This window comes from Gopherus flavomarginatus, chromosome 2, assembly GCF_025201925.1.
Source record: "Gopherus flavomarginatus isolate rGopFla2 chromosome 2, rGopFla2.mat.asm, whole genome shotgun sequence".
Taxonomy (NCBI): domain Eukaryota; kingdom Metazoa; phylum Chordata; order Testudines; family Testudinidae; genus Gopherus; species Gopherus flavomarginatus.
Genome location: NC_066618.1, coordinates 54705040 through 54730522, shown reverse-complemented (window position 1 = coordinate 54730522; position 25483 = coordinate 54705040). Strand labels below are relative to the sequence as shown.

The 25483-nt window shown below is 39.2% G+C and overlaps 1 protein-coding gene across 1 annotated transcript in view; it reads left to right on the top strand.

Annotated features, from left to right (window-relative positions):
• Positions 1-25483, top strand: part of THSD7A (thrombospondin type 1 domain containing 7A) — a 562828-nt gene that overhangs the window by 357640 nt on the left and 179705 nt on the right. Inside the window, exons 5-7 of the mRNA XM_050938787.1 lie at positions 13002-13250; positions 14937-15118; positions 23593-23748. Coding sequence (XP_050794744.1) covers positions 13002-13250; positions 14937-15118; positions 23593-23748 — 587 coding nt within the window. The remainder of the gene's footprint in view (positions 1-13001; positions 13251-14936; positions 15119-23592; positions 23749-25483) is intronic.

The following is a 25483-nucleotide window of genomic DNA, read 5'->3' as shown; positions in this document are numbered from 1 at the left end:
ATTTGCTGTCTTCTCATCCATTAGCTCCAAAATCACCCCTCCATGTGTGGGGCATACTTAAAGGCTCCTTAATAGTCAGGAGAAAAATAAAGGAGGGAGGCTAGAGTGTGGAAATAATGCCCTGAATTTGATCAAGTGACATAAATAATGGCTTAAATCTGAGGCAAAGAATGTTTTTGTCGTTTTTTCCCATATAGCAGAGTATTGCTGAAGGTTCAATCAGTAGATGGTTCAACCACTTGGTGAATCATGGTTGCTTTATACTCAGATGCATACTCTGTTTATTCTGAAGATAAAATTGTTTGAGATTTAGAGCAGATTGGCTGCTTTACTGGTGGCAGCTCTGTTATGGGGGGGTGAGAATAAATGTAACATCTTCCCTCGCTGATCTTTGGCAGGTTTTGCTTTGTGGATGAGCTTTCTGGAAAAACTCAAGTAATTTGTGTCTGTCTATTGTTGCTCAAACAGCTGTCACATAATGCAAATAATTTTGCCATTACACCCCCCCTTCCCGGCCTCTAACTTCCTCTTTTTGGGGGGAGGGTTATTGTGAAAATTGTGACAGAAGACCTCACATTATCTAGAGTCCTTATGTTTCCTGGCCCCTTCTGGCTATGGTACAAACTACATATACCCATCCTTCTGCTTTAAGATCTGTGTGCTACTTTAGATGAAGTTGGCCATGAAATATTGGTAACAGAACTACAGACCCAGGATGATGTTTGAGTCGTTCTGAATCCAGCAGTAATGTTGGGTGATGGCTCTCATACTCCAGATGTTCTCTCGTTCTGAAAGATTCTGTTGTCATGTCTCCTTTTCAATGTTTATATGAGGTCACTGGGATGGTATTAAAGGGTTTTGGCTTGTTGTCATCAATATGTGGATGATTCTGTTTTACATTTTTTTATCATCATCTAGAAGGTGCTTTCTCCATTTTTTTTTGTTTTGTTTATTTTTACTGTATTTTTGATCCAGTTCCCATCACAGACAAAATATGGGTTTTCTGGGGTTAAAGTGTTTCTTTTTTTTATTCTCCCTACTTATTAATTCAGTAATGGGGTAGGTTAATAAACCAGGCAGAATTTTTTTTGTTTAAAACATGTTTTTAAAAAACTCTTTTTTTCTTTTTCACTATTTATGGTATCGTTTTGTTGTTTTGCATTTCATTCAGCCTTGGAAAATGAAAATAGAATTTCACTTTTCTTTCAAGTTGTTTTCACCTTCCATTTATTCTATTCATATACTAGAACAATGACACAATGTTTCAGTTGGAAATGTTGCAGGATATATTTGTCATTTTAAGTTGGGTCTAGTTTGTATTTATTTATTTTCAATTTCATAAATATATTTTTATATTAATGTACCGTAAGACTTTTAGGTTTTACAGAACTTAAAAAAAAATTCCCAATTTCTTAAACTCCCCTAAGAATGTCCCTTTAGAAGCCATTGAGATCTGTCACAGGAATCAAGGGTAAGAGATAAAGTATTGTTGACTGACCAAGGGACAGGAAACAAAGAGTAAGAGTAAAGGGCCAGTTTTCATCATGGGCAAGGTTAACAGCAGGTTGCCTCAAGGTTCCATACCTGGTTCTGGGTTGTTTAATATATTTGTTAATTATTTGTAAAGGGAGAGGGGTGAGCAGCAAGGTACCAATGTTTGTAGATGACACATTTATGTAGTCCAGAGAAGATGCATGTAAAATAATGCACATTGGAATGAAAGCAACTGAACTACTCATACCCCTTACAGGGTTCTACATTAATTTTGTCAACTCAGAAGAGAGACCTGGCTGTAATCATGGACAGCTCAATGGAGACCTCTGCTCACTGTGCAGCTCTGGTTCAAAAAAGCTATCGAGGTTCAGATGCATGAGGAACAATAGGGAGAAAAATACAGAAAATGTGAAAGCCTGCATATAATTCAATAGTGCAGCCTCATCTAGTATAAACTGTATGCAGTATTAGTCACCCATTTTAAAAAAAGGTTACCACAGAGAGGAGGTTCAGAGAAGAGCAATGAGAATTATGAGGAGCAGAGGAAAATTCTTACATAAAAAGAGATTGAAAGACTGGGATTACTTTAGAAAGGAGAATTTTAAGAGGGGTCATGATAAAATAGATCAAAACAACAAAGGATTTGAGAAGGTGAATAAATAGAGAAGGTAGATTGGGACCTTCTGTTTTCTCCATCTCTCAACACAAGAACAATGGGTTATTCAATAAAAGAGAGAGATGGCAGATTCAAAATTGATAAAAGGAAAAAAAATTCACTCAGTACATAATTAGATCATGAAAGTCATTGCACAGGATTTGTTGAGGCTAAGAATTGCAAATGTATATGGATAACATGACTAACCAGAGCTGTGCTAGTTAACGGGGAAAAAAAAGTGTTGGAAGGGATAAAAAACTCGTGTTTCAGCCTTAAACCAATTTCTAACTATTAGAGATGAGGATAACACCTTCCTGATGGAGGCAGATTATCCCACATCTGCCTACTGTATGGTTCTTGCATTTTCACTGAAGCACCTGGGGTCTGATCCAGTATGAAAGTTCCTCTGTATCAATATCTCTTTGGTTTCTTAGGTAAAATAAGGCAACCTATTCATATAGATAATCCTAAAATGCCAACTTCAAGAAATGGTAAAGAACTAAGTTCGTAGATCAGCCTCTCTTTATCATCCTTAATGTAATGTAGAATTTCAGGTCTGGTCTGCACTGGGAACTTGCACTGGGATAGCTATGTCTCTCAGTTGTGTGAAAAATCTACACCTCTGAGATACAGAACTATGCCAGCCTAGCCCCTGGTGTTTAGATAGTATTAGGTTGATGGAGGAATTCTTCTGTTGACCTACCTGTCACCTCTCAGGGAGATGGATTTTGTATGCTGAAGGGAGAACCCCTCGTGTCAGCATAGGTAGTGTCTACATTGAAGTGATATACAGCAGCACAGCTGCAATGTTGCACTTGTGCTGCTGTAGTGGTGTAAAGGCAGACATATCCATAGAGATGCAGCACAAAGTAGCTAGTGTGAGGGTATGTCTGCACTAGAGATGTAACTTCCAACTCAGGTAGACATGCCCACTGTAACCCTGAGCTAGCACACTAACAATGGAAATGTAGCTGCAGGGATACAAGCAGTTGGATGGACTAGCCACAGGAGAATGTACCTAGGGTTTCAGATGGCAACCCATCCTTATGCTTACGCTGCTATTTTTAGCATGCTAGCTTGATAAGAGCTACTGCAGGTATATCTGCCCAAATTGGAAATTACACTTCAAGCCCTAAGAGGCACAGAGTAGAACTTGCAGGGGAGCAGGGCTATTCTCCCAACACTAGGCTGTTATGGGGGCTAGAGGGCCTCCAGCATAACATAGCTAGCTCTGGGCCTACACCTATGCTTGTGAGGTGCTCTTCCACAGTTCTTGCGTTGGAGGAATCCTCTACCAGCTGTGCAGGAGCTTTTCTGCTGCTCCAGTCCTTTCATGGTGTATAAAGGGGCTGGAGCAGGAGTTAGGATCTTGCCCCAGAAGTCAATCAAAAAATAAAACCAACAAATCTTAAGTGAAAGAGAAACCAATGAGGAAAAACTAACACCAATAAAAGTTTAAAATGCATCACATTATTTGCCAGTATACTGCAAAATATAAATAACTTTAGTCTCTTCATGTCTACATGGTGTAAAAAAAAAAAAGAAAAAAAAAGCCCTCACAGCAGCAAGTTTCAGAGCCCAGGTCTACAGACTTGGGTTAGTGTTAAAGTAATAAAACTAACTGCGTAGATATAACAGCTCTGGCTCTGAAGCCCAGGGAGTGGGTTGGGCTTCAGAGCGCAAGCTCTAGCTGGAGCTGGAACATCTACACAGCTGTTTTTAGTGCCATAGTACAAAGCCCCACAAGCCTGAGTCTGTAGACCTAGGCTCTGAGACTTGTTGCCTCCAGGACTTTTCTTTTCGCCATGGTAGACATTCCCTGTGTCTGTTCTTCCTCCAAGCGATCACTGTTTCATACACAGTTCTGTATATCTCAATAGCTTATTTACTACTGTTGGTATTTCTTAGTGATTATTAATGTCCTTTTTAATACATAGGAGGCTTTATTGAATTAAGAGCTGGAAATAACAACTCAGTTTTCCACTATTTTTGTTTTTCCTAAGTGCCCAGAGTTTTTGGCAGCAGTCTCCCTGCTGAATTGTAGCCATGCTATTCATTTCAGAACAATGGAAAAATTTGAATGTAATCAAAAGGGAAATCACCTAGAGGGAAAATAAACATAACAGACCTCTTAGTATGTTGGGAATTAAAGTAGGGAATAATAGGTGAGAAAGTGCCATAAAAGGGAAAAAATGACAAGAAGTCAAAGCTGATAAGAGGCAATATAAGAAGAGGAGAAAGGACAGGGGGAGGGAGGGAGAAAAACACTAACCAAAGAGATGGCTTGACTTGCATTTACTTTATTTAATAGGCATCTTGCTATTCTGTGTGTGTAGAAGTAGCAAATATTAGTTCTTGTTAAATCTGAACTCTGATAAATACATTGAGTTTATTGTGAATGACGTGTACTCCGCTGTGAAATCTCGTATTAGACTTGTAAACCCCATGTCATTGCCTTCCTGTATTTGAACATAAAAGGCAGTTGGTGTGATGGAAAATAGTCCAGAATTAAATGTTTATTTTGTGGAATGATGTCTCAGAATATGCTAAAAGATGTCCTGGTGTGAAGCTCACATTTCTGTTAGTTTTGCTTTCTAGATTGGCCAGATATCCTAATTGTGCAGGAACTGTCCTAGGTTTATTATTATTAATTAATTTATTTATCTGTATTCTTGTTGTGCCTAGGACCTCCAAGCCTGGGCCAGGACCCCAGTGTGCTAGGTACAGAACAAAAATACAGTTTTGAACGGCAGCCCCAATATCCTGGCCAGTTTTAATGTTCTAGTTCCGGTTTTAGTAGAACTGGCTAGGCAGCCTGCAAAGCCATTTCATTACTCTTCCTTCCTATTCCCGCTCGTTATTGGTGTTGGGTTCAGTACAATGTGAAGAAAACCCCAGTAAAACATGTAAAATCCCGTAATTATTCGACTAATCTTTTTCTGCTGTACTTCAAATAGTTCAGTAAGTAACATGAGAGCCCCATCAGGCTATTTATTTGTGTAAGTGTACAACATGCTTTATATCTGTGTTTTAGCTTAATTCCCCCTTCCCTCCTGTCCCTGCAATACTTTTATTTCAGGGTAAGCATCAGGAAATATTATGCATCAAAGACACTTGCTGAGTGGAGACAGAGACTAAATTACTTCATCCCTTAAAAGAGTGCATTATACTGTCCCCATGCCCCTTAGGTGTCCAGCCAGCTCTGTTGCTCATTGTGTGCATCTACAATACAATCCATGTTCTCCCCATAGCTCCTAGCACCATGGTCTAGGCAGTGCTAGCAAGGCTGAGCAGGGGGTGGGGCTTGCAGGAGGAAGGTTTTTTCCTCCTCTCTGGCCCTTAGGTACAATTCTAGGCCTCAATGCTAATGAATTTCTGAGGTTGACGAGTATGTGATTGAGTCAGAGTTTCCAGTGATTCAGGTGGGGTCAAACAGGCAGAGTTAAGGTTGTTTTGTGATTTTAAAGATATCTTTGCATGCTTTTGAATTTTTAATAGAAATTTAACTCAGAACTTTCTAGCATTCATGTCTGTTGAGAAAACAAATGTCTCTAAAGTGCTTTTAGCCTGAAATAAGGGATGGATTATTTCAATCTTGATTCCAGGTTTTTTACCTGTGAATTTCTTGTTCAATCTCTCACAAACAGGAGTCCCTGTTGAGCCTGAAACCACATAGGGAATACACTGATTTTTTTCCCCCTCAGAAGGCTATCTGCCTGCATATGCAACCTACATCTTCACATTTCTCCATACCAAATCCCTTTCTTCCCACATGGATATTTTTTCTTCTACTCCTTCACTCCTGAATCGATCTGCACTCTTTGTTATTTCCTATCAAGCAGTAATCCAATCCTGGCTAACCAAATTTGGGCTATGAGCATTTGGCAAAGTGTAAACACACTCATGTGTGTGTTACATAAACTTAAATGCAGCCTCATTATGAGTGGAGACCAAATCTGGCATTTGCAGCACCAATGACACAAGCCTGTACATGTTGAAATAAAAGAAACTCCTTTGAGATCTCTATGTAGCAGGCTGTGTGGTTTCTCAGACCAGATACGAGAAGGTGACATAGTCACATATAGCAGGCCTGTGTATTACATATTCAGCACTCTTAAAAAAGATACACAGTCCTATAGAAGTGTGTATATATGTATATGTACAATACATGCTATTTTTAAGTGTCTCTGTGTGTATATATTTATAAGTCCCTCAAAACCTTGTGAAAGGCACATCTACTCAATCAAGTCTCTCGGAGGAGAAGAGTTTGAAGTTCCTTTGCCAATCTGTTTTAGAGCTATAAAAGGACCAAAAAAAAAAAAAGTACTAGAAAAATGTTTGAAAAACAAATGACAGAGAAATTCTGACTCTTCAGCGGTGGTAGCTCATTCTCCAGGAAAATGGAGATTGAGAGAGATGTAACATATGAAATTTAAGGTTCAATAACTCCTCACTTAACATCCTCCCAGTTAATGTTGTTTCGTTGTTATGTTGCTGATCAGTTAAAGAACATGCTCGTTTAAAGTTGCACAATGCTCCCTTTATAACGTTGTTTGGCTGTCACCTGCCTTGTCCACTGCTTGCAGAAAGAGAGCCCGTTGGAGCTAGCTGGTGAGGGCTTGGAACCAGGGTGGACCCGCAGCCCCCCATCAGCTCCCCTAAGTTCCCTGTGTAGCAGCCTCCCAGCAGGCTATCAATTGCCCATCAGTTTAGCTGTCCCTTCTCCCCAACTACCATGTGTTGCTCCTGCCCTCAGCCTAGGAGCTGCTTCCAGGGGCCTCCTGCTTGCTGTGCAGATAAGGGGTGGAGGAAGAAGGGTGCTAATGTTAGGGTGTCCTGCTCCCCCCACTCCTGTACCCAATCTCCACAGCAGAGGGGAACATGACAGGGCTCAGGACAGGACGGAGGGAGCTTGCTGGCAGCAGCTGCTGTATCAACTTGCTAATCTACTAAAAAAGGCAATGTACCTGGGGGGGTCAGCGTACTTAAAGGGGCAATGCACGTCTCTCTCTCTCACACACACAGGGGGTGTGTGTGTGTCTCTCTCTGTCTCTGCCATGCTGTGTCTCCTCCCTCCATTCTTGCTTCCCTGTAGAGTGTGAGGCTACATTAACAACAATGTGTTAACCCTTGAGGGCTCAGACGAATACTAATTAATCATTTAGCAGAAAGGCATTCCCTGGGAAATATCCCAACCTCTGACACTGCCACCTCAACCAAGCTTCAAATCATCATTTCTGTGTACAGTATTAAATTGTTTGTTTAAAACTTATACTGTGTGTGTGTGTGTGTGTGTGTGTGTGTATATATATATGTATATATGTGTATGTATATATGTGTGCATGTGTATATATATAAAAAAATACATGTCTGGCAAAAAAAAATTTCCTGGAACCTATCCCCCTCCACCCCCCTATTTACATTAATTCTTGGGGAAATTGTATTTGCTTAACATCATTTCACTTAAAGTTGCATTTTTCAGGAATATAACTGCAAGGTTAAGCAAGGAGTTACTGTAATCTGTTTTCAGTTAATTTGGGATGTTTGTGTATGGAAGGTGGAAAGCTGAAAACAGGCTTTCAATCTGGTTTCAACTCTAACTCCAGAGGGACTAGAGCTCCTTCACAATCACATGTGTTTTGGACTGAGTCTTATTTAAAAAATTACATGATCTTGGAAGTTTAAATATGTTGCTCCATTAATCCCACCTTCAGTCAGAATCCAGTACTGAGACCTATAGTTCTTGAAATCCAATATGTCTTTTCCTGCTGCTTGCAGAATGAAAGAAAACTCTTGATAATGGCAATTTGTAATTAGCTCTAATAGTCTATCTAATTTGCTCAACGAAAAGCAAATGTTGAAACAAGATACTCCAGTTAATTTGCTTTTATCCTACTTCTTTTACTAATTGTTACAGGCTCCAGTGCCTTGCAAAAGGTAATGACTTATCTGACAATAAAAAGATTTCCTGTCCATGATTTATGATGCTTGCAGTTATTTGTCAGTAGTTAGCCTTATAAATAGAGAAGGGTGTTAGTATATAAATAAATAACAGAATGGGTTAGTAAGTCAGCTTGCTTTTAGTTCTTAAATCTAGCTAAATAATATTAGCAGCCTGTACAAAGCTCTCAGTTTTGTCTGTTGGCTTACAGTATAATTTTGACGATGCTTGTATTGTGGCCAATTAAAATGGAGGACTAATCTGTTTTACAATTATTATAAAAAAATAGATTCCTTTTATATTCTTCTTAACCCCTTGCTTGTCATTTAGCCCTGTTATTCATGCACTTACTTTTGTCTATTCAAAAAAGAATCACAGTTACAGTTGAGCCATCTTCAGCTATATTTTCATCTGCGTCAGTCAGGGTCATGTTCTGGATATGGAAATGAGAATATTTGTGTCAATAGTGTTTGATCTTCTCCTGGAAGTGGACAAGGGTACAATATCCATTCTCTTAGATCTGTCAACAGTGTTTAATGTAATGGATCTCGATGAAATCTTGTGGGAATGGATTCTTCATTGGATTCAGTTCTTCGTCCTAAACAAGTGCTTAATTTTAAATTGAGCTGGTTGGGAATTTCCTGTCTGAAACATTTTCCAGGATAAAATCCAGTTTCTGCTCAATCACTTTTTTTCTGATGGAAAATCTAAAAAAAAAAATTTTCCATTGGGTAGATGTGTATGAAATATTTAATTTCACATCAGTTCAACCCAAATTAGAATATTTTGTTTTGTTAAACTGACCAAAACATTTTGTTTTAAATCAGGTCAGTAAAACATTAAATTGCATTTCTCTGTCAGCGCATTGCTTTATAGGAGGTTCAGGTCCCCATGTGGAGTCTGTTCTGCTGAGTTCCCTTGGGAACTACATTTCCCATAATGCAATATGCTATATGGTGAGTAGTTGTCTGGTCCATGGTGCCTGGCCTATTGGGAAGAATTGAGGCATCAGGCTACTGATCTACAGCTCCCATAAGGCAATGTGCTGAAGTAGAAGAACGTGGCTTGATGTTGAAATAACTTGAAACTGTGCGTATTGGGTCATTTCAACAAAATAAAATGAAACATTTCGACTTTGGGAATGTCAAAAAGTTTTGTTTCAATTGAAAATGTTGAAATAAAATGTTTGCTATTTCCAATCTGAAATTTTTCAGAATTTCCATTTCATAACATAAATCAAAAATGCAACTTTTTGTCTTGGTTTGAGACAAAAACATGTTGAAATGTCTGCCGGGATGGAAATTCTGAAGTTTTCTCAGCTCTAATTTTAAAGGTGTTTAATATAACAGTAGTTTTATATATATATATTGGGTTAGTGCACAATATTCTTCCCTCCGATTTTAAAGTATATGGGATTTGACAGCTAACATTTTGAGTAGTTTAACAAAGTCAGTTATATGCATTACAAGTTAACACACTAAAGCAAATGTTGTATGCAGTGTTGTTGTAGCCATTTTGGTACCGGGATATTAGAGAGAGAAGGTGGTGAGATAATATCTTTTTAGTGGACCAGCTTCTAAGCTTTAACACTTACAAAGCTCTTTTCAGGTGACCTCAAGAAGGGGAACCTGAAGAACAGCTCTGTGTAAGTTCGAAAACTTGTCTGTCTCACCAACAAAAATATGTCAAGTAAAGGATATTACGTTACCCATATTTTTTCTCTAAAGCCAATGTTCACATTTTGGAAGGGTTGGTGCTCATCTGCAAAGCCAACTGAAAGACCCATAAGAGGCTCAGGCTATTTATTCTGCCAATGCATTGTGGGTACATTTAGGCTTCCTCCTCTAATCAGTTCAGATACTGATGTTGGCATCACCATAAGAGGAAACATTTCACACAATATGACAGCTGGAGCCAAGCTATAACAAATGTAGTGAAACAATAGAGAAGACAATCTAAGGATTGTAATATTCAGTTGTTTAGAAAGGGACAGTCACTTCTCCAGAGAGGAAAATTATTGTAAACATTCAACTTCATTTGTATGAAACTTGCTGTTCATTCACCTTGCAGTCAGAGGGGAAGTTAGTTAAGGGCCCTCTGCTGCCACGCTCTCGTGAACAATTTCCAACTTTATGGAAGTTTTGGATGAAGGTCAGTGTCAGGATCTGGCTTATTAATATGGAAGAACAAAAGATGAACCAAACTACTTGATTTTAGTAGGACACTTGGTGCATTTACAAGCACCTGTTTTCAGGGATGTCCTGGGACAATGCATTCTATGGAGGTTTTTGGTGAACTAAAAAATACCAGATGATTTTACAAAGTAGAAAAATACTTTCTGAAAAACGCTTCTTTGCTGATGCTGATTTCTCCCAGCTACCTGCGTAGTATACGCTTTCATGATATATGTCTGGGATCAGCTCAGTTTTCACTTTAGCCTTACAGTTCACCCTTAATATATTTATACTTTTCTCACATTTTTTTCCTCTCTCTCTCATTTGTAACTCTGTCCAGGATCCTACCTGAAATGATACATTCATGTGGTAGGATTTTGGATCCTGCTACAGCCCCTGTATGGCTCCTGTGGAACTATACAGGTGCTGTGAAAGCCCCAAAGCCTTGTGGGATAGAACTGCCCTCCTCAGGTACTGCATAGGCATTGAAACTAGAACTATGCAGACCTCTTTCCCCTCTCCCCCCCCGCAAGCCTGGTTTAGAGGGTGTGCCATGGGCGGAAAGGGGACAGAAGAGGAGTACTCATAGCGTATACTACTCCGGGGATTCTTGGATGTCCTGGGCTGTAGATCAGCCCACAGGCAGCTTTGAGTGGTGGAATGAAGAGAGAATTCATGAAGTAGAACAATTTCTGGCTGCTCTACCCAACTCTAGGAGCTACACCTGATTATTATAGGTTACACCAGCTCCTGGAGAAGCCCATAATAATCAGGTAAAAACGTGACTTAAATCTACCTTTATCCTGCTTGCCCCTGTAGAGATGCAACACTGAATCCTAGCCATATGATTTAGGTCTATCTTTTGTTCTCCCACATTATTAGGTCATATCCTGCCACTGACCAACACCAAAGCTGCTGTGTAATTAAACAGCAATTCTGTGCAGGAAACCATGACAACCTAGGCCCCTAATTAAATTCCCCTATGATCAAACATGGCTGAAGCGTATATTTGTTTGTCTTCTCTTTTATGCATACTTTCCACTCTAATATTTGCAAGAAAAGTCCCATAAATATCTGTAGGGAACTCAGGAGGGGAATGGTAGTCTAGCACCTTTCATCCAGAAGAATTCACAAACACTGCACATATAAGAATCCACATGGAATATGGCTCTTGTTCACAGTCATTATAAAGTGTTTCCATGCAGATATATGTATCTGCTGTTAGGAACATAGAAATTGTCATACCCGATCTGACCAGTGATCCATATAGTTCAGTGCCTGATACTTCAAAGGAATGTGCAAGAAATCTCATAATGGTCCATTATAGAATAATCTTTCCCCAAGGGAAGTTTTTCATATTCCCCCATCAGTTAGTAGTTGTCTTCTACGCTGAAGCAGAAGCGCATTCATATAAAATGTGTTCATTCCTAACGTAGCCATCATAAATGTCCTATCTTTTTTAAAATCATGCTAAGATCTTGGCCTCAGTTGAGACCCCCCTCCTTCTTTTTCTGCTATATCCTTTGTTAAATAAAATAACCAGCAATGAACACACTATTCCTGGGAAGGATATTTTCAGTATTATTTTCTATACCATTCTAAATACATCAAAACATTTGTTTGCTTTTTTGACTGCTGATATACACTGAGCAGAGTGTTATGTTACACTGAACAATCTACAATGACGTGTAGATCTTTTTCCTGACAGTAGCCTATATTAGAACAAGTATGATGAATATGAATTATTGTAACGATAATTAAAGAGTTGGTATTATGACAAGTCTAGTCAAGATGCTGTTTTACTTGAGTTTTGCTGTAGATTTTTTGTTTTTGTTTTTGTGAATCAAACTATAAAGCAAATGGGTTAACTTTCCTTTTGTAGAGTAAATGTTTTCAAAAGTGCAGAAGTCCCCTTTTCAAAAGTTATGTAGGCACTTAAGAACATAAGTCTCCCTGAGAGCCTACGTAACTCCCTGAGAGCCTATTGTGAGGAAAGCCAAGCTCATATAGAGTTGAAGCAGATTAATTCCCTTTTCCTAAGGCAATCTAAGACCACATTTATGCTCCATTTCATAGTGTGGGCTATATCTTGATACAGCCACCACAACTCCCTTCAGACTCCTACAGATTATGTTACATCTCTGCGGCAACTATATCAATTGCTTACATGGAAAAGTATTTAATATATTTGTAGCTGTGTTTTAAAGTAATTGATCAGCTGCCACTGAGGAGGAGCCAGCACTGTCTGACCAGTCGTTTTCACACTGTGAGCATCTCTGATGCTGATAATTCCTTTTTTCAAACAATGCCAAACAAACCAAGGAGGAATTAAAAACAAAAAAAGTGATGCAAACTGTGATTCATTTTCATTTATTGTATTATCATACAGGGAAGACAGGTAGGTAAATTTATATTTAACATTCAACCCCAGTATTTCTTTAAAAGGTTATTGCTTTTTCCTTCCCTAAAAAGCAATGTGCTATACTATATTTGACTGGCCATATCCAGAAGTTCTTACTCACCCAACTCTTATGTAGACAAAGTCAGAGGAAGCTTTGTGTGAGTGAGGACTTGCAAGATGTGGCCTAACACATCCTCAAAATAATCCGCAGTTCTCAGCAGAAATAAATGCTTCCTAAGTGTGTTCATTGTTCAGTTCAGGGAATAGCATATTCATATAGGGATTCATAACTGCTTGTGAACACAGGTAGTTAAAATCTTATTACTCTTTTTACAGCTTTTGCCAACAAGACAAGTTGCCAATTACCTTCCAGTCCTGTGTGATCACTAAGGAGTGCCAGGTGTCGGAGTGGTCTGAGTGGAGCCCCTGTTCCAAAACATGTTTTGATATGACATCCCCTAAAGGAAATCGTACAAGAACACGGACCATTAAGCTGTTTCCTATTGGCAGTGAAAGTGAATGCCCAGAGCTAGAAGAAATAGAGCAATGTAGCTCTCAAGGAGATGGTGTGGCACCATGTGTTACGTAAGTGTTAATGTGTAACCCACCCCATGAAAATGAATACTATACTTCCTGTGGGAGAGTGCAGCATGTTGATAATGATTTGTCTGACAATACAAGTACATTTAAAAGAAAATACTAGGATTTGGTTTATGTGTGTGCATATTCAGCGATCCCACTAAAAGCTAACATTTGCATGTAGTTACAGTTGTACTGAAGTTACTTCAACTCTAAATATAGAGAAATAACTTATGTGACTTTGTAAATGCTGACTTCTAAAATGTGAACATGTGTGTACACACTGAAACACTTATGTGCACTACTTTGAACCAGCTTTAAGGTCATAGTAAAATAAATTTATTGTTCAGTGGTGATTTTTCCCACAGACCCTTTGTTCTAGAATCCATCATTGTTTGTTTGAAGTAAAGGGCACACAATCACATACCAAGTGTCTTACACAGTAAGAAGCTGGTATGCATTCATAGATTCATAGGGTTGGAAAGAACTTCAAGAGGTCATCTAGTTCAACCCCCTGCTCAAGGCAGGACCAATACCCAAATGTTGAGCAGCCAAACTCCTATCTGACTTCACTGGGAGTTTACACTGATTAAAGAAAGCAAGACTGAGCCCTAAATCAGCGGGGAAGAGGCTAAAAGTGGTAGTAAATAAATTAGTCCTGTTTAGAGTATAGGAAGTTTGACTGCAAGCAAGCACTTTAGATTCAGGAGATTGCTTTCATCATTAGCATCTAATTGAGATGAATATTAACAGTCACAACTGTGCTTTTTCTTTATCTGCCTGGAAAGAACTGTTGGGGAAATAGCATTTGATGTTATGCCATTTTGCATCTGCGCGTTTTGACTATGGAACATCATTTTCCTTAAAGAGGAGAAATATCATCATTCTCCATCTTCAGCAGCATCGGGAAATTATTCCCTTGATATTGCCTTAAAGTACTTGTTGGGCAGAGAAGCTTGTGACATATCTTTCAATTCATAAGTCTGACTGGGGTTTTAAGTTGGCGTCATAGACCTTCTTTCTTATGCACTCGCTGATGAGAAAGCTCACAGCTTCTCTTCATTCGTTAGTACTCAGCAGGGGGGCTTGAGCACTGCAGAGAAGCCATCTTACTCTTGACGGTGAAAAAAGAACTCACTGAAATAATGTTTTGAAAAAAGAAGTACAATTATAGTTTTGCCTTGATATGCAGGAGGAGCATTCATGCTTCTTATCAAAGGTAAATTGGAGGCTTTTCCTTTTCTTTTTTCTTCTGGGTCTTATGTTTCTCAGTGTGCACATTTCTTTGATTTTTGTTGTGTGTTGCTTTATTCTAGCTGTCTAGTTCTAAACAAGTGGTAAGAGTCACAAACCTGGGGATTGGCAGTTTTGAGCATACAACTCAATTTCTTTCCATGCAACGTTATTGTTCTTCCTTGCAGTAAAATAATAAATTCCACTGATTAAACTTAAATAAAGATCTTCCTAAATGTAACCTTTTCAAAAATGAAATAACAAGAAAAATAGTTTAATCAGTGTAGAATACCAAACCTCATGCATATCTGTAAGATAAAGTTTTTTAGGGAGCCAATCCTTCTAGATAATGAGTCAGCAATATTAGGGCACTTTGTCTTGTATAATCAAATATTACCTTGTGTGGCTTTACATGTTTTAAAGAACTAATTAACTCAATTTGCAATTACTTTGATTTAGGTATGGCTGGAGAACCACAGAGTGGACAGAATGTCGTGTTGACCCTTTACTTAGCCAACAGGACAAAAGACGAGGGAATCAGACAGCTTTGTGTGGAGGCGGAATTCAAACCCGTGAGGTGTACTGTGTGCAAGCTAATGAAAATCTCCTCTCCTATTTAAATACCCTCAAGGAAAAAGAAGGTACATTTCATTTACTTGCAATTGAATTTGTGTGAAAACTGAACACTTCAGCATGCCGGAGCTTTTTGACCTCCATTGTCTTCTGTCACAAGATCTATTTTTTAAAATCTAATTTAAATGGAAATATTTAATTCCAGGAGGGATGAGTTCGTTCTTTATTCTGCAAATGTCCGTATCTTACTCTGAACTGGTTTTTCATAAGACTTCCTGAAGGCTTCCTTAACTGTAGGATGGTCTTGTGGTAAGAAAGATACAAGACTGGGAATCATGAACTCTGGGTTATAGTCCCAGTTCTGCCAGAGATTTTCTGTGTGACCTTGTGCAAGTTATTTTAACTTCTCTGTGCTTCTATAGGTTGCACCTAGAAAAAGAAAAAAGTAAATGCACCGTGCAAATATATACGTGAAATGAGTTTACAGGTTCAAAAAGAGCACTAAACTTGGCTTTTCCTTGAAACCAGGCAAAAGGTGATGATTTTGGCTGACTTTCATGTAGAGTTCTTGTTTTTGTGTAAAACTGTAACTCAGCTTGATACTTGTGTGGATTTGTAGTCTCAAAATTGAAACAGGAAAAAATGGTTTATATGAAGAGAATCTCTGCAAACTAAAAACATCAAGTTTCTCATAATTGTAGCCTCTACAGTTCCTTAAGAAGAGAGAGAGGAAAGCTTATCCCCTGGTCTCCTTTCACTTACATATGTGTAAGTGAACTGCATTAACGTCATTGAAGTGACTCTTGATTTACACCAGTGTAAGTCAGTGAAGAATCAGGCCCCTAACCTTTTCCAAAGAAAGAAGTTATTTTCCTAGTGTCATGGGAATACTTACCTTGACAAAGGTGTCCTGGATACAAAAATATTCTGGAGATGAAAGCGGGAGGATGATCTTGTGGTTAAGGCATTTGGAATGGGATTTGGGTTCAATTCCTGGTTTTGCCACAGACTTCATATGTGACCTTGGAAAAAGTTTCCATCTGCAGAATGTGTATAATAGAAATTCCATGCTTAACAGATACAGTGTTAATGAGTTGGATAGTTGATGTATTGATTGGGGTCTTATAAGCACCTAGCTCTATATAGTTAACATAAAATACTTTTCTAGTGAGTTCAACTATATTATTATATGCATTTTTGAAGAACAAAACCTCAGTGAGTAATTTACATTAACATACATTATTCCCCAGCAGCAAAAAGTAACTTGAAAGGAACGGCATATCCATTGGTAATTTAGAATTCCTTCAAGACAGTAAATTATACTAAGTGCGTTTAGCCCACAATTCTGATGACATTTATTTGTATGCATTATGCAGCTGTATGGTACAAATTTACATTGCCACAAAGAAATACAGCCACACTCTCCAGGAGAAAGGATATCCTTGACTTGGGCATGCATAGCTAAACATTTAGGACAGAGGTGGCCACATTGTAGCCTACAGAGTTCTCTAGCGAGAGGCAACTTTAATCTGGGCACTGCAGTTTGTGGAGACTACCAGTCTCAGCATCCATTTTAATACATCATCTTAGATTAAGATGGAGCATTGTTTGCTGAGACTTGTATGCGCCATCGGTTGCACCTGCGTGTTTATGAGGGAGGGAATCTTCAGTCTGCTTCATTTAATACAAATTAGTTGCAGCTCCGGGGCACCTGGCCTATTTCCTCTAGGACCAAGTTTAGATGCCTCTATCTTAGAAGTAAAGGGTGACAAACTCTCAGCTAAAGAGAGGCAACAATAAAATCGGCAGCAGCTTACTGTTCAAAATGATGATCAGGATTTGGGTAGACTGTGAAGTCTTGCTGGCTTAGGTTGGTGTGAAATCTGTCTTATCATAATGTGACAGGAATATGCAGAGCCCATCAGGAGGTAATCCCCATAAGGCTGTTTAAAATGTAACTAGTCTTTGGATGCATAAACATGAGAACACTTTTTTCAAGAGCTCAAATTAGGGGTGAAGTGAGTTTTAGTTTAAAAAGCTCTGGGGATGTTTCCATTTTTGGAGACAGATTAAAAAAAGTGTTGTGGGTTTTTTTTAAAGCAGCTTCTGGGCACCCCTAGAAACAGCAATTTGGCGTGATTAAATGGTGTGATTAAAATCAGGCAATGATTCAAGAAGCGGAGGGGAAAAAATCCCACCAACCCTAGCAGTGGGAAACCCCTTCTTACAATGTAGCTCTGTGTTCATAAACAGTTCAGTAAGGCTGTTTTGGAAACTTCCATTCTCACGTATTCATAGTGGTGTTTCCCTATTATTTCAGAAAGTCAGTCACAGAGCACGTCGAAGTCTAGTGCTGCACCACTTCTATCAATCACTTTTGAAATAACAGGTAGGTAATTAAGGCCTTCTACCTGACATTTCAATCAAAAGTGTGCCAGGAGGTGCTGTCCCCTTTGGGAGAACTATGTGGTCTATATATAAAAAAGTATATTTCTCTCTAAAATAGTTTCTGTTACTGTACCTGTGAGCTCTCATTCATAAGTTTCAAGATAATAAAAGAAATGAGGGCAAAATACTTACACATCAAGTATCAGACCTGAAATACAAACTAGTAGCACAGATTCAAACCAAACCTTTATCCATTTTTTGAAATGTTCTGATAAATATCTTTCACTTCTATTTCCCATCCTGGCCTAAAGTGCTGGGAATGTCTTTGGTCTTCCAAAATTTCCACTTTCCTCTGCTATTTCCAGCTAGGGTTGTCAATTTTGGTTGAACGTATTCCTGGAGCTTTCATCACATGACATAACCTTTTATTAAAGATTCATCTTTAATTCCTTGAGTGTCTAGAACAATCTTGGAGGGCTGGCAGCCCTATTTCCAGATCTGTTTTGCTGATTCAGGATATTTTTACAATTAAGATAAGAATTTGAACTTTGGATGTTTATCTAAACTGAAACTTCCAGCCTTTTGGGGTTGATACATCCCTATAAGCCAAGTTCAGAAATTTACTATCTTCATTTCAGAAATTACAAGTTTACATTTGAGCAGGAATATTGTGTGTAGCAGTTAGGACAGGGAACGAAAATTAAGGATTACTAGGTTCTGTGTTCTGTCACTCACTTGCTGTGTACTTTAGGCAAATCACTTAACTTCTCCTTGCCTCTCTTTACCCATCTACAAAATGGATATAACTGTGTACCTAACCATAGAACTGAAAGACACTACTTACATGCATAGACATACATAGGTGTGTAAGGCCTTGTCTTCACTACCAGGGTAAGTCGACCTAAGTTAAGCTACTCCAGCTATGTAGCTTTGGTTGACTTACCCCGGTGTCTTCACTGCACTGCATTGATGGTAGATGCTCTCCAGCCGACTTACCTTAGTCCTCTTGGGGAGCTGGAGTACTGGAGTCAACCGAGAGAGCTCTGCCATCAATTTAGAGGATCTTCACTAGACCCACTAAAACGACACCTGCTGCATTGATTGCAGCAGCGTCGATCTCCCTGGCAGTGAGGACAAGCCCTAAGCATTTGCAGGAGCAGAGTGTAAATTAGTAGTTTTACAGTTTGGCAATAAACTTTAGCACATACATTACAGAAAACTGGGAAGGAAACTCGTGATGTTCTCTTTCATCCATTTTGATAGTGTGGCTTTTTAAAAATGCTCATTTGTTCTGCTTTTGTGAAAGTAGAGCAACTAGTGTCCTGAAAAAAATGGTGAGCTCTTGCTGGGGCATGGATGTACAGATGCTTTTCCTGTGACACTGTGGCCCTGTTGGCAGAAGCAGCCCAGAGAATGCAATGAATTACCTCATCCCCCGCACCACTCTGGCTGTGACCGCATGATGGCCACTTTGAGGCCGCACTGGTCAGCTGAGATTCTCTGCCAGAGGAGCAGCTGGTGCACATCCTTGGTGAATTTAGCCCACTGTTTACCAAGAGAGGCGAGTTTGTGCTTTTGTGGGGATAATTTTTAAAATGTAGCTACTCTACAGTCCTCATGCTGGTAGGCGTCTACCTTACTGTATGAAATTTTCCAGTGACTTGTCTAGACAGTATAGAGCTCAGGAGAGGGTTCCTTGGGTTATAGCTAATTATTTTCCAGGCACTTGCTAGTAGATAGTATTCTTTGGGACTAGACACACTGAGTTAGCAGCCCATAAGTGGGCACAGAAAAGCACTTTGAGTTTGTTTGTTTGATTTTTATCCCACTTTAGGAGGAAAGGGAAGTTCTAGATTTTTAGAACACAGTAAGAGAGAGGTTCCCAGTTCAGCAGAGAATGATGGTGTGTTTGTGTGGGTGTGTTTTTGTTTGGGTTTTTTGTTTTTGTTTAATCTCCCAGCCCTAACTTGAAAGCCATTCCAAACCTGAACCTAATTTTCTGGTTTGGCAGGGGGAAAGTAAGAGCTTGTTAGCAAAACACATTCTGTTTTGTTCTCATTTGTGTCCAGAATTTGAGCAAAATATCTGAAAACCACACAGAGCTTGTATTATTAAGCATTATTGACTCAATGTTCAGCACCACTGACAGGGAATGAAATAACCAAGCATCCTCATTCGCAACCTCTACCACAAATGCACGAAAAGAAAATATGAAAGGGGCAGCAATGAGAGGGGAAACATCATTTGACTGTGAACTTCTGTATCCAGTAGCTTCTTCTTTCAAATCATCGCAAGTCAAACAATAAGGGGTCAGATGCTGAGCTCATTTACACTGGTGTAAATCTGGAGGAAAACCACTGAAGTTAAAGGGGTTGAGATGTTAATAGGAGGTCTAGGCTTGCCACAACTCAGCAATTTACTGTAAAGAAAATAAATAATCTTTATCATACTCTTAACACCTCTGGTTGAAATGAATCCTAGATATGTATTTAGCAAAGTGGTTTGGGAGCTCTCTGGATGAAAAGTGATATATATATATAACAGAGATCACATCATGCATGAGAAGGTAATAGTAACAAAAAAATCCTTTCCTGTTTGTTTTATTTATTTATTTATTTTTTGCTTTTTGAGACTTGCTACTATCAGATGGTTTTTCAACACTCACTCTGCTGAGACTTTGGCAACACTGAAATAGGCTTTAGATAGGCACAGGGACTTGGTGGAATTACTGGGGATATGATGGCTGAAGAGAAATGCCCCTTTGTCATGGGCACAGAGATGCATTGTGCCATTTGCTGTATACTCTCCTCACAACACTTATTTGAGATGTATCAGAGAAGCTGATCAAGCCCAGACAAGTTTCTTGCAGTCAGTAACTATTACTGTCGATGAGTTTTTAGCTAAAACGGTGTTTTAGGGGTGGACACTGGGAGTCAGAGCTATGCAAAGAACTGCTTTTTTCAATTTGCTGACAGTTTTGAATAATAAATAGATTCAGGTTTAACCAAAATCCAAATATTTTGGAATTTTTGGTGAACCAAAATGAGGGGGGGATTTAATTTAATGTAAAAAACAATTGACCAGAATTGATGCAAATTTGCAAAATGTTCCGGTCGACCCAAATTTGCATTTTGAGCAGAAAAGAAAAAAAGTTTTTACCTGGAATTTTTTCATACTTCCATGTGAGGAGCAATTTGACTAAGTGAAGTTGGAGTGACTGAATAATCAGTATATTTGTACTGTGCATGATTGTAATGTGCTTTGTGCTACAGTATCGCTACAAAGGATATAAGACCAAAATTCCGTGGGGATAAATTTGCTTAATTTAATGTCATCTGAAAAAGAAATTCTGAATAATGCAGTGCAATGCACACTCTGAATCTTAAAATACAGGAAACATTTCCAAATAATTATTCTTTCCCACCATTGCAATACTTTTTTTTTTGTGTCTCAGGCTAACTTCAATAAAACTGAATGAGTAGCAGACACGGTCATTCATAACAAGTTTATACTTAATGTTACACTGAAGGATAGTAAACAAGATAGCATAAAATTGTGTTGTATTGAGAGAGAGAGTTATTTGTACTATTTACATACCCCTGAAGCATTTCTTGCTTAAGGTACCTTATAGATGAATGTCTGAAGTGGCTGATCTTTTCAACAGGTTTTATATGAATAGTATACATGATTTTCTTCATGGAAGAGAAGCTGAAGTCTTTACTCAGGGCTATACCATGTCTGGTCTTCATATAGGTGTCCAGTGGGAGAGGGTTCAAAGAGCCTTCTGGCCAGACACAGTTGCGGTCTTTGGTGTTGTGGAAGTCCAGGAATGGTTTCTTCTTTATTCCTAAAGAGGAAGAAGTAGTTTATATTTCGAAGTACCAGTGAGGAGAAGGACTGGTGCACCAGAGGGAGTATGTTGCACCTTATGAAGGAACGCAGCAGTGGGTACCCTGCCTTTGTGCCTCAAAAGGCTCTAGGAGGCATTCTTCAGAATGCTTCCCTGTGCTCCTATTGGGGCTCCACAAGGCCCCCATAGTGTGGCTGCACCTTAAAGTTACAAATGTCTCTTTCTTTTTACTCCGCCGTTACTTATGCAAGCTTCCAATGAATTCAAAGGCAGTTTGAGTAAGAGCTATGTAAGGACCTCAAGATTCAAGATAAAGGCTACAAAGAAGTGATGATGACTTGCTAACTCCTGCTTTTATTAAATGCTATCCAGTAAAGATACAATTAATGCAAATTATGTGTTTGTTTACTTTTATTTTTGCTACAAGTTATGCACTTTATGCAGATGATCATGCACATTAGGAAGAGACTTCAGGCTTCTGGAAAATTGCCAGTGCAGCCTTCAGTGTCATAAGGTTTAGGTCCCACCATAGCACTGTGCATATGTTAGAATACTTCTTTCCAGCGTTGTCATCTTTTGTTAGAAAATGGGAGTTCTGGAGTATGTTTAACAGGTATTTGCCCTCTCCGCACTGCAGCTTTGCTTCATGGAGCAAAGCCGTACAAAGCCAGGCACAAAGTATCAGGATGGGAAGGACAGTTCCACGGGATGCCGCCTTCTCATTCCCTCCCTCTCAAAATGTAGCTTCCAGTCGCCCGCTAGTGGGCCTGTGGCTAAAAGGGATGTGCATTACCTGAAGGGTCAGGTGCATGCAACACACGTACATGTGAATAAGAGACTCCACTACCTTAACAATACCTTAACAATAGCATGCAGCTCATCAAACCTCTGTTGTTGTTGCTGTGTTACTGTGATCCTCAAGAGCCTGATTCTGTCACCTGTACTCACTCTGGGTAGTATCTTGCTGTAAAGATAGTTGTAATCAATGGGACTATATGCAGCATAAAGTATTACCTACGTTGAGTAACGGTAGCAGAACAGATTTCTATTTAATTAAACTCTTGTTTTGAAAGCACAGTTCTGAAGGAGCAGTCATGATGTTTAACTTTAGGGAATCACATCTTTTTGTTCAATTGGACAGAGGTAATTTGAATGGCTGATCTATATTCTGTGCTTAGTTTTAAGAATTTTGTGAGGAGCTGAATTTTGAAAGGTCTTCTCTTGAGAAAAGCAACAAAGAGTCCTGTGGCACCTTAAAGACTAGCAGATGTATTGGAGTATCTGTTAGTCTTTAAGGTGCCACAGGACTCTTAGTCTGGATCTGTAAAAAGTAACAAACACGGCTACCCCTCTGATACTTCTCTGGAGAGTTATTGGTAAAAGTGGATTGCAATAAAGTAATGCATTTGTTGGTTGGAGATAGATGCATACACATATTCAACATGCTAGGAAAGGTATCCCATTGCGCCTAGCTGCCCGGAGGATAATAGAGCTTGAGCTGTAGTGTACTGAAGGCTGTATCCTGGCTCTCAGTGTAGGAGAACAGGGTGGTTCTGCTCTCTTATGGGCCTTCCCTGGTCCACAAGAAACAGGGTTTCTGCCTGCTCAGATACCTTCCATGTCGACTGATTACACACTGCTGGAAGTAATATATTAAAACAATTATACCTATGTACTAGATTAAAAAACTGTGCACAGAATACATGTTAAATACAGTTTTCCTTGAACCAACTAACGCTACCACTACACAGCTTTTGTAGGTGGGTGCTTTTCTGTGTGTTTGGAAGGGCTTTATTGTTAAAGGAAAGCAAATAGACTCTGTCATCATTATTTCAGTGATTTAAATGCAGTATCTCTAATTTTGTGTGCAGTTGAAGTGTTAGCGTTTATGAGATTATAACTAGGCTTTGAAGTTACAATACCCTATTAAGGTGAATGAAAATTTACACTTCTGTTTGTTCAATTGTTCCAGTCAAGATGTACTCAATAAGAGAGCAGAACATTGATTTGCATGGGGGCCAATGTGAAGAACTACTGTAATAATATTCTCCATTCATTAACTGCAAGAGCAAGGTCCTAGAGAATACTGCAATATTTGTGGAATCTTCCTGATTCCACATAATCTGGTTTGACTCAATCCATGCAATGAGTTCATTAGATTTATTTCTAGAGAGAATAGTTTTACACTTACTTCATCAGATTAAAATGATGAGACAGAAGATTTTCTGGCTGAAGGGTAGTGGTGTCAACTTGCAGCAAAACATTATGCAAGTATTAAAAGTATGTTGTCTTTATTGCATACAGCCTCCAAGCCTGTGGATCGGAAACTGTGCACAGGACCTGTACCTAGCACCACCCAATTGTGCCATATCCCTTGTCCAATAGAATGTGAAGTGTCAGCTTGGTCAGCTTGGGGACCATGCACCTATGAAAGCTGTGAAGACCAACAAGCCAAAAAGGGTATGTATGTACACATTTTAAATTCCTCTTTTTCAAAAAACATTTTTATTTTACTTAGTTTTTACACAATAATTGAAAAAATATTTGCAAGACTCTAGGGATCTTTGAGAATACTGACATATTCATACTTATATCAGCAAGAGTGCATGCAACAGCCTTCAAAAATCAGAAAATAACCAGCCAAAAAAACCCACCCAGAAGTACCATCTCTCAGCATTCTCCTTCCTCCTCCGAAGCCTTGGGAAAGAGATGGACTTTCTAGTGAGTTCTGTAGGTCGACAAATCTGGGTTAATTTAGGACAATTACAGAGCTGAGTGCCTCCTTTTAAATTGAGGGGGATCCAGCATGAATCTCTCTCCAGTTCACAGCTGTGGCTGTGTCACATAAAGAGAGAACAGCAATCTCTGAAGTAGGAACTTCTCAAGCCATTCAGGGATTTACAAGTCAAGATCACCTTAAAAATTGACCAGTAGACTATTAGGCAACCACTGCAAAACTTAGAGCAGGAGCTTCATTTGCAGAGTACCCTTCAGACCTTCCTTAACTGGCAGACTGATGCATTCTGTGCCAGTTTCAGTTTCCCAGGGTATTTAAAGTGTAGCCCCATGCAGTGCATACTGGAGTAATCAGATCTCCAGGTGTCAAAGGCATGAATCACAACAGCAAAGTCCACATCCAAACAAGAGACTGCCACCTCGCATCCAGAGATGAGAAGAGAAATCCGAGTCACTGTTGCTGTGTGATCAGCTAACACCAGAGAGGATCCAGTTGTACCCTCTTGACTGCAAACTCTCATAACAAATGCCAGGCACACATAGTCACTTAAAGGGACAGCCATAATCCTCACCATATTTTAGTACTGTTTTGTCTCTCCAACCAGCATCACTTCAGTCTGTGCACAGATAGTGGTAGTACTTCTTTGTATTACTGTAGCACGTAGGAGCCCCATTCACAGATCAACACTCAGCTGTGCTAGGCACTGTACAAACGCAGCACAAAAAGGCGGGTAGTACAAGCTAAACAATGCTGCCTCCTGTTTATATGACTCAGCCTTGATCATTTCTAAGGGTGACAGAACAATTCGGTTTCCATGTCCATTCACTCCTGGACTTCTCTTTTGAAGCTAACAGTCAGGTTGCCTATTATTCTTTGTGCGGCTATTTTTGTTGCTTATGTATTTTATACCATCCAAATGTTTGCTAGGTGTTTGTGGATATGTCTGTGTTCCAGATTGATCTGGACACTTGCCTGCTAAAAATACATTGAGGCCACCAGCTCACTTTATGCCATTTTTTAACCTGAAGACATGGATATCAGGAAACTTACACTTTGACAACATACATTAAAATACATGGAAATTAAAGTTTCAACACAGAAAAGCTCTAAGGGGTGGTAAGATTGGCAGATACAGACAAGGCTTTTAGCTCCGTGGAAGTGGAAGTGTTTTAATACTTCTGGAGAATGTGCAAACCTTTCTAGGGAACAGCTCCATCCCTTCCTCCCTCATAGGTACATAGGTGTTATTCAGCAGATAAATGACATCTATAACAGTGCTTCTCAAAATGGTGGTCCATGGACCGGTGCCGGTCCACGAACCATCAGCTGCTGGTCCGTGGCGAGCTTCCTCATAAGAGTGTCGAATAGGATAATAATATTGCACCGGCCCCTGGCACATTGGAAAAAAAAATTGCTGGTCCCCCACATCAGATAGCTTGAGAAGCACTGATCTATGGA